General features: G+C 39.6%; 1 protein-coding gene across 4 annotated transcripts; it reads right to left on the minus strand.

The window, feature by feature from the left end:
- Window positions 1-306: 306 nt before the first annotated feature.
- iqcb1 (IQ motif containing B1) lies at window positions 307-12,979 on the minus strand. Of its 4 annotated transcripts, none has more exons than XM_004066493.4 (15): window positions 12,330-12,979; window positions 11,589-11,755; window positions 11,344-11,512; window positions 9,271-9,388; window positions 9,124-9,199; window positions 8,905-9,004; window positions 8,637-8,809; window positions 8,453-8,559; window positions 7,887-8,005; window positions 4,528-4,594; window positions 2,703-2,778; window positions 2,132-2,295; window positions 1,912-2,049; window positions 1,671-1,827; window positions 307-666 (listed from the first exon to the last, which is right to left on the minus strand). In XM_004066493.4, exons 2-15 carry the CDS (start codon window positions 11,698-11,700, stop codon window positions 368-370), a joined length of 1,875 nt encoding a protein of 624 aa, XP_004066541.1. In that variant the 5' UTR covers window positions 11,701-11,755; window positions 12,330-12,979; the 3' UTR covers window positions 307-367. The 4 variants fall into 4 exon arrangements, with proteins under 4 accessions (XP_004066541.1, XP_023820118.1, XP_023820119.1 ...); XM_023964350.1 differs by having other exon boundaries at window positions 11,589-11,772; XM_023964356.1 differs by lacking the exon at window positions 1,671-1,827 and having other exon boundaries at window positions 506-666.
- Window positions 12,980-16,821: the final 3,842 nt, after the last annotated feature.

The raw sequence follows: 16,821 nt of genomic DNA on the forward strand, positions 1-16,821 counted from the left end.
TCAAGCAAATTAAACTTTCTCGCTGTAGAAAAGCACTCATGTTTGGATTTAGACTGAAAGTCAAGTATTTCTGGATTTTTGCTGTTTTTCAAACAATGTGAAAATCTCTAAAGATCCATTTAATCCAGAGTATCAGGACAAACAACAGGAGCTGCAGGGTTTTTACTGCCCTTTTTAAATGTTTCAGGGAGGAAACATCAGCTGGTGTTTCATTTTGGATGCACCAGATTGAACCAGATTTAGCGACAGAAACAACAACAACAGAAGGAAAAGCTAAAATATTGCCTACATTCAAATTGCATCGAATGTCTTTGGTTCTTTTAGTGCAAACATCTTTTATTAATTAAAAAATATGTTTTTTTTTATTTCATGTAGCAGCTCCTCTTTCTTCCGGTAACAGCTTCACTTTCTCCACCTCAGTCTGCGTCCTGACCACGGCTGACCCTCCAATGTACAGCCCTCCAAGCTTTGCCTCAAGCTCCGCCTCTAGTTCCTGCAGGTGGGCAGAGCCGAAGGTCCTTGCCTCTCCGAGCGTCTTCCACCAGGGAAGCCGGTCTGCCTGCAAGCGGGCGTTGTGGGCGTTGCGCGCACGAGCGGCGAGCGCAGCGGCCGGGGTCAGGAAGGTCTGGGCCATGGTCTCCGTGACAGCACCGAGGGGCGGAGCATCTGTGGGGACAGTTTTATTACTATACTTTAATCTAGTCAGCAGGTTAGGAAAACTGAACAAGTATCAGTTTTTGTAAGTCAATTTAAATAGTAGTTGTTACCATCTGCTGTATACTAGAACTGGACTGAGTTATGTGACGTCACCCATATAACATGGTTTACTTCTAGTTACAACAAAACAAAGCAAAGTCAGTCACTATTTTCATGGTACACATGTTGGAGCCAGATGACGTCAGTAGGTCAGAATCGGTCTGAGTCAACGTTTCTATGGCAACCACTCTCCCCAATCAAGAGCTTGTTGAAAGTTCACAGTGGACAGTTAGCATAATAAAAGATGCAGATCCCAACAAGCTCAATCAATAAAAAATTAAAAAAGAACGCCTGGACATCCCAACAGATCAGCACTTCTGCCGAAAATAGTTTACGTAAGCCTTTCTTCTCATTTAACGGCATGACTTATTAAATAATAAATAAAGGTAGTCAAAAGTAATTACAAGCATTTGTTAAAAGTGTTAATCAGTACCAACAAATAAATGTAATAAACCAGATGATGGTTTATGTCCTCACTTGAAAAAATAACAAAACAGTTACTGTACTTTTTGGAGTTTGTTGCATTTTTTTTGCATAGATTGGCCAGGTGTGCGACTTATATTTAATTTTATATAAAAAAAATAAGATCAAATGTTTGTTTTCTTCCCACTGACAACCACTAGAGGGCACTGTAGGTGTGTGTCTCAGTATTTGCTACAGCTATTCCATTTAAAGATCTGTTCTTGGTCTTGTACTTTATTGAAAACATTTCTGCCAAAAGTGCAACGTAAATATGAATCTTTTTTCGTTATTATGGATTTTTGGTTGCTACTCCGGATCGATTTATAGTGCAGAAAATTGCTTTTCTCAATTTTTCAAGATTATCTTCAAAAACAGTAAAACTACTTATGAATAGCATTGGGAATACTTTAACAGCATAGATGTACAACAAATTGTGCTTTTGTATGCAAGACCTCTGAGTAGCTCAAGCTGCGTGCGTGTGTGTGCCAGCAGAGCCTCCACCCGCTGCTCCTCCCTCCTCTGCTGCGCTCCCTTCTGAAGTTCTGCCTGCAGCAGCAGCTGCGCCTCCTCATGGAGCGACGCACACTCTTCAGGAGACACACGGGAGGACTACACACCCACAACCACACACACACACATGAGTAGCATGCACAGTATACTACAACTGACAAAGGATGGTCAGAAGTCTCTCACTTTGTGTACAGTGATGTACTCCTCCACCTGCTGTTTTAGCTCCGCCCTCCGACTGTCTGTCAAACCTTTCTGACCGATCCACAACAGGTCGAGGGGACGGGCTTTGGCCATTCTACGCTTTTCCAGAAAACGCCGCACCTGAAAGAGCAGAGGAGCTCATCACCTGTCAGGTAGAAACAGATTTCAGCTTGTTGAAGCAGGTGTGTGTGCGAGCGCGCACAGCTCTCTGCAGGGTCCTGGCGGCTTGCTGACGCATGCGCCGCTCTTTCAGCGCTTTTCTGACTGTGTTGTGGTAGTGCCGTCTGTCTCTGACGCCTCTCCAGAAGCTCTGGATCTTCACGGCTGCTCGACGCTCACACTCCTGCAGGTACGCCTGCACCTGGTCTGGACTCACACAGACGCACAAGCATCAGTTATTCTTAGCCACGCCTCCACCCGCCGTTCCTTTTTTATAAAGTTGTTATTTTAATGCACAGAGCAAATATTTAAAGCTGCATTTCCATCACTTGATAGCTGGGATACTATAAATTCAAAAAGTCCCACTCCAATCCTCTTTAGATTTATTGTAAAAGCATTTTCAGTGGTCTTCTAATTCTAGACAAAATCTAAAAACTTGTTTCATTTTTCTTGGACATGGTTTCAGCAGAACAGCAGAGTTCATTAGAAATTCACCTCCAACTTGTAACCTTTAGTTACATCTAGTGAATTAAATTAATGCATTTTGGATTTCTTCCTGTTGTTTCAGACATTTTTTTAAAAATTTATCTAAAATGTTCTCCCTGTCGCTTTACCCGGAGGAAGCAGCTGCAGCAGACGCCTCTGCTTCTGGTGGAACTCCCTCCTCGCCCGCTGTCGTCTCAGACACACCTACAGGACAGAACACGGGCGACGTTGAAACACCACCTGCAGCAGGTCCAACCGAAAAATAGTCCTCTGTGCCTCTTTTCTTTGGTGGAAACACTGTTTTGCTGCTGCGCTCCATTAGAAACAAATGTATATATAAAAAAAAATCCTTTTTGTTTATATTTGATTGATTTTATTTATTGATTGATTTACACCTGAACAAAAACATTAATGTCTGGGTCACCACCATTGACTGTAAATGAGAACTGGACTGAGGGACTCCTCCCCCCCTTTGCGTTCCAAACGGGAAGTAGCTGCTGGCTCCAAAATTCTATAGACTTCTATAGAGAAATGAGCGCTTTGAGATTTTTCTTCTAAATGTAAAGCGCATTCTTTCTAAATAAAATGTATTATTAGTATTATTATTAAATAAACAGCTATTACTCAGACATTGTATTTGTCAGAATAACCATTCTTTCTCTAATACCTTTTATTTTAACATGCTCTTGATAATCCCTTTAAATTTTTTTTTTTTTTTGTAGTGAAAGGTATTTAAGTTGTAAACTGACCAATCAGATCCCTCAATAAAAGCATGTGGCGCCCGCTGGGCCCCCACAAAGTGTTTTATGTAGCCTGGTTTCAACCGTTGAGGGTGTGGTCTTCCAACAAGCTCACTTCTGATTGGCGAGAGTGATCGTCATGGAAATGTTGACTCGTACCGACTCGGACCAATCACTGCTCACTGACCTCGTCTGGCAATGACACGGCAGCATCCGTGTGGCAAAAGAAATGGCGGCTGAATTGACTTCATTTCGATAGAGCTGTGTTCTATGAGGGACATAAGACTCACTCAGTCCAGTTCTCGTATACGATCCATGGCTGAACGCCGCGGTCCTGACAGGTGTGAGTCGATCTGATGTGGAGCTGCAGCCGGCTGACCCAGCAGACACAGACATGTGGGGGTCAAAGTTCAAAAACCTTGATCTCGAATGCCTTACTGAACTGGCGTTTGACTCCCAGAACGCTTTCCCTGACATTTACATCAACAGGAAAAAGTACGCTCTCTGAATCCTCCTGATCCACATGTGTATGTTGGAAGACGTCCTCCTGCGTGAACTCACAGATGAAGATGGTGACATGCATCTCTGATGAGTCAGCACAAAGCTTCAAGAGAAGAAATCGTATGAATCAAGTCTCATTTTTATGTATTTATCGCTTTTTTTATGTTCTGCTAAATTTCTTTTGGTCATTCACGTCAGACTGATGCTTTTTTTCCATTCTTGTCACATTCAAAAACTTGATGTTTATGATTGATTTACGAAATTCAGTTTGTTTGTCCATAAAATAAAGGGAAGATGTTTTATTTTGATATTTGATAGTGCTTCCTTAACAAAAAGATGCTGTACAGTTCTAAGGTTTAGAAGTGTAAAGGCGATGCGGCTGCAGTCGGTCAAGTCCGTGTATTGATCCGCCGCACAAATGCATCAGCTGAGTTTGCTGAATGAACTGATGCTCAGATTCTGTTTTCACCACGGACTTTATTCTCGGGGGAAAAAATACGATAGATCTTCTCCTTGTAGCTGTTTTAAGAACCTAAAAGGAGACACAACCAATCTCCACTCATTTCTATCACCTGAGCGGTTTTATAGACCTTGTTTATTAATGCAGACAGAACCAATCAAACCGTTTATAGTAAATATTCATCTTAAGAGTTAATAAAGATAATTGTTGACCTATTTTTTCTGCAGATATTCGTCTTTAATTGGCTGTCACCTGATATTTGAGCTCCTCCTCCCACTGCTTTGCCTCTTTCTGCTGCTGCTGCTGCCTCCTCTGAGCCCTAAAACACACATTTAAAGGTTGCGTTTCAAAATAAGAGCTCAGAAACAGGGTCATCATAAAAATATAATTAATTCATAAACACAAAGTTTGCCTCCTTATGTGTAAACACACATTTACAAGTTGTTTTTAATTTGTTGTATGTTTTTTGATTCTTTTCTATTTATGTCTGTCTCTACAATGTTTCCATTTTTTTATTCTTATTATCCTTTATTCCTTAAGGATTCTTAATTCTGTCTGATAAAAGTTATGAACCGGATAATGATGAATCATGTAATAAAATGGTTACGGGAGAACGGGGGTGGGATTATATAAGTTTGTTAATTTTATGTCTAAGTAACCTAAGTTTGATACGTCACTGTATGAATGTATCACTGGTCATTGTAATGTTTTTGTGTATTATTCTCATTTGATTGCTTGAAATAAACCATTAAAAAAAACTCTTTTTTGTTTTATGATTGTACAGTGTTTTGTTCTCCCTGTGTACAGAACTTTGGGCCTCCTTAACTGGTGATGGAAGGTGCTGTTTAAAAATAAATAAATGATGAAGATGGTACATTTAAAGTTTGCTCTTCAAAATAAAAGCTCAGAAACAAGGTCATCATGAATATAAGTAATAAGTAATAAACATAAGCGTTGCCTCCTCTGAGTCCTAAAACAAACATTTAAAGTTTGCTCTTCAAAATAAAAGCTCATTGTACGCAAAAGAAACAAGGTCGTCATGAATATAATATTAACTCATAAAGATAAACTGGCCTCCTTAGTGTCTGCATTTTATCTTTTGTTGTAATGCTGAATTTTGGAAAGTGCTCTCTTCTGAAACCAGACACTAGTGGTCATTTGAGGAACTGCAACACATTGTTGATTCCTGGCCGGCTTTAAATTCAGGGACTGAATGTGCAAGCTTGTTTTTAGCACAGGTAAGTAGTTAAAAAAAGAAAAAAAAAAAAAAAAAAAAAAAAAAAAAAAAAAAAAAAAAGAATCTAGCCACAGGGGTTGCAAGCCAGTTGCCTCTGTGCCGGTCCCAAGCCCGGATAAATAGAGAGGGTTGCGTCAGGAAGGGCATCCGGCGTAAAAATTGCCAAAATAACCATGCGAATCATCCACAACACTTTAGACATACCGGATCGGTCGAGGCCCGGGTTAACAACGACCGCCACCGATGCTGTTAACCTACAGGGTGTCGGTGGAAATTTGACTTACAGGAATGCGTCCAGAGGAAGAGGTTGGCTAAAAGGAAGTGGGATGTAGAAAGGACTGAGGAAGGTAGACAGGAGTACAAGGAAGCGCAGCGTAGAGTGAAGAGAGAGGTGGCAAAGGCCAAACAGAAAGCTTACGATGAGCTATATGACAGGTTAGACACAAAGGAAGGAGAAAAGGACTTGTACAGGCTAGCCAGACAGAGAGACAGAGATGGGAAGGACGTGCAACAGATAAGGGTGATTAAAGACAGAGATGGAAAGGTGCTAACAACCCAGGAGAGTGTACAGAAAAGATGGAAGGAGTATTTTGAGGAGCTGATGAACGTGGAAAATGACAGGGAAAGAAGGGAGGAAGATGTGGTTGTTGTGGAGCAGGAAGTAGCAGAGATTGGAAAGGATGAGGTTAGGAAGGCTCTGAAAAGGATGAAGAGCGGAAAGGCCGTTGGTCCTGATGACATCCCTGTGGAGGTATGGAAGTGCTTAGGAGAGACAGCAGTGGAGTTTCTAACGAGTTTGTTCAATAGGATTCTAGAGAGTGAGAAGATGCCTGAGGAATGGAGGAGAAGCGTTCTGGTTCCGATCTTTAAGAACAAGGGTGACACGCAGAACTGCAGCAACTATAGAGGAATAAAGTTGATGAGCCACACAATGAAGCTGTGGGAAAGAGTAGTGGAAGCCAGGCTTAGGAAGAAGGTGGAGATCTGTGAGCAGCAGTATGGTTTCATGCCCCGTAAGAGCACCACTGATGCCATTTTTGCTTTGAGAATGTTGATGGAAAAGTACAGAGAAGGTCAGAAGGAGCTGCATTGTGTGTTCGTAGATTTAGAGAAGGCGTATGACAGGGTGCCGAGGGAGGAGCTGTGGTACTGTATGAGGTCGTCTGGAGTGGCAGAGAAGTATGTCAGAGTAGTTCAGGACATGTATGAGAGAAGTATGACGGTGGTGAGATGTGCTGTAGGTCAGACAGAGGAGTTCAAGGTGGAGGTGGGACTACACCAAGGATCAGCTTTGAGTCCTTTTTTGTTTGCTATGCTGATGGACAGGCTGACAGACGAGGTAAGACAGGAATCTCCCTGGACAATGATGTTTGCGGATGACATTGTAATTTGCAGTGAGAGTAGAGAGCAGGTGGAGGAACAGCTAGAGAGGTGGAGGTTTGCTCTGGAAAGAAGAGGTATGAAGGTCAGTCGTAGTAAGACAGAATACATGTGTCTGAACGAGAGGGATCAAGGTAGAAGCGTTAGGTTACAGGGGGCTGAGGTGAAGAAGGTGCAGGAGTTTAAGTACTTGGGGTCAACAGTTCAGTGTGATGGAGAGTGTGGAAAAGAGGTGAAGAGGCGAGTGCAGGCAGGTTGGAGCGGTTGGAGGAAAGTGTCAGGAGTGTTGTGTGACAGAAGAGTGTCAGCAAGACTCAAAGGAAAGGTGTACAAGACAGTGGTGAGACCAGCTCTGCTCTATGGGTTAGAGACGGTAGCAGTGAGACAGAGACAAGAGGCTGAGATGGAGGTAGCGGAGATGAAGATGTTGAGGTTCTCCTTAGGAGTGACCAGGTTAGACAGGATAAGGAACGAGTACATCAGAGGGACGGCTCATGTTGCCTGTGTTAGCGACAAAGTCAGAGAAGCCAGACTGAGATGGTTTGGACATGTTCAGAGGAGGGATAGTGGATATATTGGTAGAAGGATGTTGGAGATGGAGCTGCCTGGCAGGAGGGCAAGAGGACGGCCAAAGAGGAGGTATATGGATGTCTTAACAGAGGACATGAAGTTGGCTAACGTTAGGGTAGAAGATGTTCATGATAGAGTGAGGTGGAAAAGGATGATTCGCTGTGGCGACCCCTGATGGGAAAAGCCGAAAGAGAAAGAAGAAGTAGTTAAAAAAAGAAATTACAACATCACATAAAATAAAAAAAACTTTAGGAATTAAAGCCTCAATCTCTTTCTTCCCTTCATCACTAACAACTTTCATAGATTTAACAAACTATTTAGATTAAAGGGCAGCTGAGGGGACCAGGGCAGTTCTTCAGCAGACTGATGCAGAAATTTGTGATTTCTGCAGGTTGTTCCATGAAACCGCAGACACATTTGTCACCTGTATCTTCTCTGCAGAGCACTGACGGCTCTGTTGAGGCTCTTCACTCTGCGACGGGTTCGATACGACCTCCAGGCCGCCTGGATCAAACACGCAGCCCGCTCACGCTCAGAGCTCACCTGTAGTCACAGGAAAGAGAGCCTTTTATATGAGGTCTGCGCTTTCAAAATAAGAGTTTGTCATTTTACAACACAGTAGGAGTATCTCTTTTTACCTTTTTTTTAATTAAATTTTGTTTAACTCTATACAGTGTGATATATATTATTATAAATACTGAATGAAATTAAGGCATTTTTGCCAAAAGTTTGTGAACTAGGCTACTAAATTACCATCTTGAATCTTAACTTTATCTGAATTAAAAAGTCCAAAATATTTGGAAAAAAGAAAATATAAAAAAAAAAACATTTTCAGAATGAAAAAATACATAATTAATTTACATATTAAATATAAAATAAAATGTATTGTTTATTAAATAATAAACATTTTAAAAGTTGTAGTAGTACACAAGTACATTTTTTTGTTAAATGTTTAAAGTTTTTGGTGTGTGAAAGCAGTTTCAGACAGACCTGGGACTTTCTGGCGTCCTTCTCTGATTGGATGACCTCTATAAGTTGATCTATGTCTTGGTCAAAGCCCCGCCCCCTCCAGTCTTTGAGCAGGAGGCTGTCCAGACCTGCAGAGAGACAATGGGAGATGAGATGTTTTTGAACACCTCCCTCCATTCATGTTCAAATCTGGCCTGTGCCTGACCTTTGAAGCTCATAAGGAGGGGCCGGAAGCGAAACCCCAGCTGACTCGCCATGAGGAGAATCAATTTGATAGAAGCCCCGCCCACTGCAGTGTCAGACATGACAGCTAATTGGCCGACAGCTTCGTTGAGCAGAAGCAGGATGGAGTCATCCGTGAGGCTGGGGAGGAAGCCCCTGCAGAAAGTTGACGTGAACCCCAATTCATTTTCAAAAATTCGTGAACGTCTAATGCTCGCCAAAGCAAAGGTCGTGTGAGCATGGGTCGTTACCTGCTGACCGTGCAGATTTGAATCCACAGCTGCATGCAGAGCAGACACACAGAGGCATCCTCACACATCTGGATCTGCTCATAATGGATAGAACTGAGAACTGCAAAACAGATGTTGGGGAAAAAAGGTTGTTGGGAGCTTTTCTCTCTGGTTGGACTATTCATTTTCCAGGTGTACATAAAAGGAGCAGATTGGACCCAATGTCTTCCAGTAACTGACCCTGACTAGTGAGGTGAGTGTGAGCCGAGACCAGCCAGCCGACTGAATCCATCACCTTCTTGAAGTGAGACACATGCTGACAGAGGCGGGACAGTTACACAGCAATTCATCACAGACATTTAACATTTCACAGGCGCGCATCCTCACCTCGGCGTGACTCATCAGCAGGCTCGCCAGAGACAGAAGCCCATCCATGACCGACGGCAGTAAGAGTTGGTGAAAGGCCTCGGACCGGCGGCCCGGCTCCACGCCGACGCAGCAGGAGCTGAAGAGACAGGTCAACAAAATCAGGTCAAAAACAAAGTCAGTTCTTTACTTTTGTCAAATTTGTAGAAAAACGATGCCTGAAGCTACAGCCAGCAGGCATTGAACATGTGTTCAAGAACCTGCGTTTGGCATGTGGTGTTCACATTGGAAAAGCAGGGAGGGGCTTCTTCTTCTTCTTCTTTTGTTACTATTTACTAGCACATGGACGCCACCTACAGTTGGAAGAGGCTTGGTGCGAAATGTTGAAGTGGTGCAAATCCACTACTCCAATGTATGACAGACTGTGTCACATAATTCCATCTGGGCACAAACCACAATTATTCATTTCTCCTCCATGATCAATTTTTCAAACGGGGGACACTTCCGTGGATTAAAAGGGACGCCATCTGCAACCCACTATCAAATCAGAGTCCCTGGTCAAAGTTCGACCTGGTTTTTAACTGATGTTAACAAAGACTTTTCATTGAAAGTTGCCTCTTGTACGCATGTTGCCGAATTATAGTGAGAGGAACTGGGAAACATCTTGGATGAGAGAGTGACAAGGCAACAAAAAAATATACCTTTCTTTTTAACCAAGTTATGAACATTTGCAAACTTCAGATTTGTACTGTAATGAGCTTAGTCTACAAGTGTCAGGCAATTCAAATCTTAAAATAATGTTGATTTACAGTCCCACTATGATAAAAATGGTATTTTGGGTATTTTTACTATGTTTTTGTGGCATTTCTTTCAGATGATGGAGGACATATGGAGAGAAAGTTAAGCTCAAAATTGCATTTCGGAGTATTTCTTTCTTCAAATCGTGGTGAATCACGCGCAGACGAAAAAATACTGTTAGAAAAAAGGTTATCTGTGACGTAGAAAAAAACGCTGTGCGGGCCACAAGCTCCCTGCTCCGCTCCATTCTTATGCTTCCACTTGCAGACCAATAGATCCGTGTACATCTTTGTATTCCTCTTCTAAGCTAGCATCTGGCTCTAAACTGTACGGCTGGATTGCTCTGATGTTGCTCTACATTTTTTTTACCCCGGTAATGCTAAGTTGTGGGTGTGAGGGGCTGTAAGGTAGTGGGAAAGTGTAAACAAAGGGAATGATGGGAAGTGGGGGAAGGCTCACTTTCCACTAACAGTCCCACCCACAACTGAGAGGCGAAACTCTAATGAACTCCTGCCGCTTTGCAGAGACTTGTCCAACAAATCGACCCAGATATTATTATTGTTTGGCTAAAAACGACATAATCATAATTAAAAGACCAATAATTAATTAATTAGTTAATAATAATTGATACTTTTTATTGATCCCACAATAGCGAAATTCTTCTCCGCATTTGACCCATCCCCTGGGGGAGCGGTGAGCAGCAGCCTAACCACGCTCAGGAGGCAGTAGCGTTAAGGGTCTTACCTAAGGGCCCTTACTGGGTGATGTTAATTGCTCGCCATTGATGTGGTAATTGACCCAGTACAATTGTTCATCCCCCTCCGGGAATCGAACCCTGGATTCCTGCATGGTAGCCTCTCACCTTACCAGCCGAGCTACCCAGCCAAAGCATCCAATGGGAACACTTTTAAAATAGATCAAAAGATGATTGGAGTGGGACTTCAAATGTTTTTATTTGATGGTGCTGGGTTAGGTTTAGCTTTTAAGACAACGTGTGGACGTGGCTAAATTCAGCTCCAGAGGCAACACAGATAGAAGTGTTACTTGTTTGTAATTTTCTAAATTTTCTACCCAAAAATAGGCTGAATAAATAAATTACTTTGGAAAAATGTAATATTTAAAAGTCCATGTGGATATTTATAATAAATTGGAATGAATAAATGAGCACGGTACAGTTTAAATATGCTGTTGTCAAATTACTAAATAAGTTAATTTTACTATTAAAAAATCCACATACTTTAAAAGTTTTTTTAAAAGCAGAATGATGATGTTGTCCTGACAGGTTAGTGGGGGTACCTGGTGAGGTGGGCAAGTGTGGCAGCGGCGCTCCAGCTGCCCCGCAGCCTGCTGGGAGGCAGGGAGAGGGTGAGGGCACACTGGCTCAGGATACCGCTGTGATAGAGCCGAGACTTGACCCGGGTTAAACCATCATTGTGTGGCTGCACGGACGCCAAGTTCAAAGCATCTGATGGGACAGACCAATCAGAGGAACAAACCCTCTCACATAGAGCACGGAGCTGCATTCATTGAAGCGAACTTACTGCTCAATCCGTCATTCAGCAGCCTGATCTTCTCCTGCGGGTTCAGGTCTTCCTTCTGCAGCTGGTTCTGCAACTCTGATACCAAAGCCTCCTCCTCCTCTATCACAACCATTGTACACGATTCTGATCTGAAGAGGAGCTTTGGATCCACGGATTGCAGTAAAAACCTGAAATACGGCACATACTGAAACAAGAATGACTTATGATTGGCTCATAATAAACACCTAAACACTAAAGCAAAACAATGGACCTTCTGAGCTGTAGTGTATTTCCATGAAAGGAGCTTCTCAGACAGTTTACTGACAAGGAGTGGACAAAAATACTTTTTGATATTTGCAGAAACATTGTTATGGAGTAAATACATTTTTAAATTATGATTGTATCAAAAGGTTTTCTTATGTTGTTGTTGCACACTTTGTAAGGTTACCATTTTATTTTCCCTAATCCGGATTCATTATTTTTATTCTTGAAATTATTCTAGTAAACAACAACCAATTTTAAAATCTATTCTGATGATCACTGGTTGATATTTATTGGTACTTTTGCAAATTATGACTTTTTTGTGGCTTTTTCCCCTATCAACATAACTCACATATGTAATATGAATGTATTTAAATGATAAAAACGTGAGAAAAAGAGGAGTTAGAAGCTAACAAATTGCTAGTTCCTTAGTTAAACTATGCCTTTATATCTTTAAATAACTTTAAAACACACCAGCACTATTATAACGAGGCGGCTTACCTGTTAGCTTTAGCTTAGCCGAGGCTAATTAAGACATCGGTGCAACACCTGCTCCATCACAGGATATTATGGAAGCTGCAAGGCCACGTTTTATCCGTACATCAACACATACGATACTTATTTAATCCTAACATTTATATTAGTTGATAATTAACGCTCGTAACCTGTTTAAGGGGATCACAGGGATAGCAGGTAGCATTGGAAAACGGATGTTTTTTTTTTTTTTTTTTTTTTTTACAACTTTATTGAACAAAGCATAAGCATACAAAATCCAGCATCAAAGACTCAGAAAGAGCATCAGCAGTGATAGTCAATGTCATCAATCCAAACTTATTGAATCATTTCAAGAAGAAAAAAATAATAATAATAAAATAATCAGAAATATATCCAAAATAGAATATGCTGATAGAAAAATAAATTATCTTAAAATATATAAAAGGGGATTACAAAATAATGATAATAATATTTATAATACAAAGTTTTCTTAGAGGAGGGGATTACCTATCAAACAAAAAAGCACAAATTATTTCAGTGTTACTTGCTTTGGGTGTATTAATTTTTTTTATATATTCATAAAACTGGAGCATCTCGAACTTAAATATGGTGAAGTTGGGAGTTGTTTTTTTAATTCTGCAGCATTGGAAAACGGATGCTCCCCTGTTTCTAAGGCAACGTGACGTCATTAATCCGCGACAGCGGTAAGCTTCTTCTTTTTTTAAACGAACTTTATTGAATATAACAATCCAATGCACAACTGTGCAAGACAACAGGAAAAGAACAAACCAGGGGGTTGTTATTACATTTTTTTTTTTTTTTTTTTTTTTTTTTTTTATTTATAGAACACAATACAAAACAATACCAGAACATTTACATAAAATTACAAAATATGGCGAATACAAAAGAGAATACTATAATTGGAAAGGAAGCAAAAAGAAGAAAAAATTCTTATCAGTATGCAAACATAAACCTATGTATATTCATAATCATAGAGAAATCAGGGAAAAGTATAACATAAGAGAACAACAATTTCAGAGTTGGATAGTGTTGCAAAAAGCAGGGGGATACAAAATATAAATAAACTGTCTTAGACATCCGGAATATCACTCAGGGTGTCATAAATTGTTATGGCTTTAGGTGAGTCGATTAACTTTATGGATTTTAAGTATAAATTGACCTCATTATTAAAGAAGCTAAAGCTGGGGTGGCATTTCTGTAACCTATTTTTGTGTATAAAAAACTTGGCTAAACATAACACAGTATTGATACATACATTATTTACATTGTTGTGTATTGACAGGCCAAAGATTATGACTTCTTTGGAAAAGAAGTCCATGATGAATGGAAATTTATGTCTTAACCATTTGTAAACATCCAACCAAAACACTTGTACAACATCACACAGGAAAAATATGTGGTCGATGTCTTCAACAGCAGTTTGGCAGAAGGAACAGCTGTTGTCATCAATGTTGAAACGTAATCTAAGTAGTTCTTTGGAAGGATAGATATCATTCATAATCTTGAAGTGTGTTTCTTTAACTTTTGGGGGAATAGGAAGTTTCATGAAATCGGTTCTTAATTTAGTAACAACATTTTGTTCAAATTTCTGCAGTATATTATTTTTGTTTTGTCGACCAGGAAAAAACCTTTCAATGAACCAATTTCTGATAAATGAGTTATTACATTTTCTGTCCATAAGAGGGCATCCTTCAATTGACAATGTGGCTAACTGTGGTTTTATCTTTAAATGTGTCATTGTGTTCCTTGTTAGAAATACAAATTGTCGAGGAAGAGAATTGCGTACTTTCAAAAATTCTGAAATAGGAGGATTAAAGTTATGTTTTAAACAAAATTGCTCATAATCTAATAAATTTCCCTCCGTATCCATCAGATCAGACACCGACCAGACTCCTCTGTCAAACCATTCAGCACAAAACAAAGATTTGTTTCTGTGGAGGATGTATCTGTTGTTCCAAATGATATTTGAGTGTGGCGAGAAATTATGCACATATAAGATTTTCCAGTACAGTAGAATTTGTTTGTGGAACTCTGATAATGCTATAGGGAGCTTATTAATGTCAAAATCACTAATAAGCACCAACTTTAACCCGCCTAATTTGTTAAATAAATAATTTGGGATACAAAACCAGAAGGATTGGTTGTGTTTGATCCACGATTTCAACCAGTTTATTTTCAGGGTTCCGTTAAGACAGTCAAAATCAATAACTTTGAGACCCCCATCCTTAAATTCTTTGACCATATAGTTTTTTTTCATGTAATGAGGCTTGTTTCTCCAAATAAAATTAAACGTCATTTGGTTGATGGATTTTATCATTTTGTTTGGGATGGCATTAGAGTAAGAGGGATAAATACATCTAGACAAACCCTCCATCTTTGTCAGATAGATCCGACCCAGCAGCGATATATCTCTTTGGAGCCACATATTCAACCTCGTCCGACATTCATCAAGTTTTTCACCCACATTCCTTGATTGGCTTATTTTTTGGTCTTTGTTGATATAGATGCCCAAGTATTTAATTTCTGATTTAATGGGGATATGATTGATTTCTTTTAAGGGTGTGTCATGAATAGCCAACAGTTCACATTTCTTTAAGTTTAAGTTTAACCCTGATGCTTTGGAAAAGTGTTTGACTTTTTCAATAGCTGCTTTAATTTGATGCTCATCTTTTAAGAACAGTGTTGTGTCGTCTGCTAACTGGCTAATAATGATTGTTGTTATTACATTTTACACAAAGACATTGAAACTGACGCACAGATCGAATGTTTTGGCTTTCTTATTGTCAGAGTTTCTTATTGTGTTCATGTATTGTTTGAACTCATTGATAAAGATGGAAAAATGAGGGGTAGGATTTTTAACTTTGGATTTATGAATGTTGCATTTGCATAAAAAAAATAAGAGTTTAATAAAGTATAATTGTTTTTTTTTTTTATGAGAGGGACAATGGGGTGGTGCAGTGGGATCTTTTGTACATTATAGTTACAATGAAGAAGAAAGTTCATGCCTCCTAATTTGGAGAAAATGTAATTTGGATTCTTAGAAAAATTCTTAGAAAAATTCTTAGAAAAATTTCACAGCCAATTTATGTTAAAGGTTTTATTTAATGTACAAAAATTAAAAAACGTTAAGACCACCCTTATCATAAGTGTTCATTAATACTTTTTTTTTTTTTACATAATGGTTTTTGTTCCTCCAAATATAATTAAATAGCATTTGGTCAATGGCTTTCAGAACTTTTTTGTCAACATTGAGGAAAAGGGCTGCGTGCGTTAGGCAGGAAATTCCCTCAGCTTTAGTTAGCAAAACTCTGCCTCTCAATGACAAATCTCTCTGGAGCCATTGGTTCAGCTTTGTCTGTGTTTTATTGATAATTGGATCAAAGTTCAATTAGAATCTGGCTTTTTTTACCTTTAGAAAGTGTAATTCCTAGGTAGGTGATGGACTCCGTCACTGGAATATTGCAGATAGAGAGGACGTCGCAGTGTTCAAGAGCAAATAATTCAGGTTTTTTTATATTTAAGCAGAGTCCAGATGCAGCAGAAAAATTATTGATTAGATCAATAGCTAACGGTACCTAAGAACCGGCAGCTGCAAGCTATGTAGACCTAAACAAAAGAGCAACAGTTTAGGGACAAACATTCCCACGCCCATTTCTTTCCTTTATTTTATTTCATCTGTCAATTAAAAGTCATATTTCATTTACTGGAAAATATAGCTTCACTGTTACCAGGAAAAAATATATGTATGTAAAAAGAATTATATATTTACATACAGTACAGACCAAAAGTTTGGACACACCTTCTCATTCAAAGAGTTTTCTTTATTTTCATGACTATGAAAATTGTAGCTTCACGCTAACTGTGTCTTAAACACTTTACGCCTTAAATAATGCAAAAGCTGTTTTGTAAACTAGTCATGAAAAGATTTAAACGTTTTAACAATTAAAAATAATTATGGGATGATTACACCCTCAACACTTTTCTATGTTTATTAGCTATATTATGTCTGATTTTTGTTTTTGTTTACTAGGTAAAAAGCAAGTATTGTCTGTATTCCATCCATCCATTTTCTTAACTTTCTGCATCTATTTTGGGGTCACTGGAGCCTACTGTTTGGTGAAGGTGGGGTAAACCATGGACAGGTTACCAGTATGTTGCAGGGTCAAAATCACACTTAAGGACAATTTCGAATCACCAATTAACCTATGAAGCTTTGAACTGTGGGAGGAAGCCGGAGTGGATGGAGAAAACCCACACATGCACAAGGAGAATTTGCAAACTCCACACAGGCAGGGCCCAGCTGGGACTTGAACCAGAGCCTTTTTGCTGTGAGGCAAGAGTGCTAACCACTACTCCAATAAATTCATCTTCCAAATAATATCAATTAGCCTACTCAATATTTTATGAGAGCAAAAAATCTTTTTTTTATAAATCGAACTAAAGTTTTGATTTTCTTGTGTTGCTGTTGTTTGCATTC

This window comes from Oryzias latipes, chromosome 2 (assembly GCF_002234675.1).
Source record: "Oryzias latipes chromosome 2, ASM223467v1".
Classification (NCBI taxonomy): domain Eukaryota; kingdom Metazoa; phylum Chordata; class Actinopteri; order Beloniformes; family Adrianichthyidae; genus Oryzias; species Oryzias latipes.

Bases quoted from the DNA above. Each gene is read 5' to 3' on its own strand.
- iqcb1 (XM_004066493.4), bottom strand. From the start codon at position 11,700: ATGGTTGTGATAGAGGAGGAGGAGGCTTTGGTATCAGAGTTGCAGAAC. The intron at 8,560-8,636 runs GTCAGGCACAGG...GTCTCTCTGCAG, and splicing joins CCTCCTTATGAGCTTCAAAG to GTCTGGACAGCCTCCTGCTC. The intron at 4,595-7,886 runs GTGACAAATGTG...TGTGTGTTTTAG, and splicing joins GCTCTGCAGAGAAGATACAG to GGCTCAGAGGAGGCAGCAGC.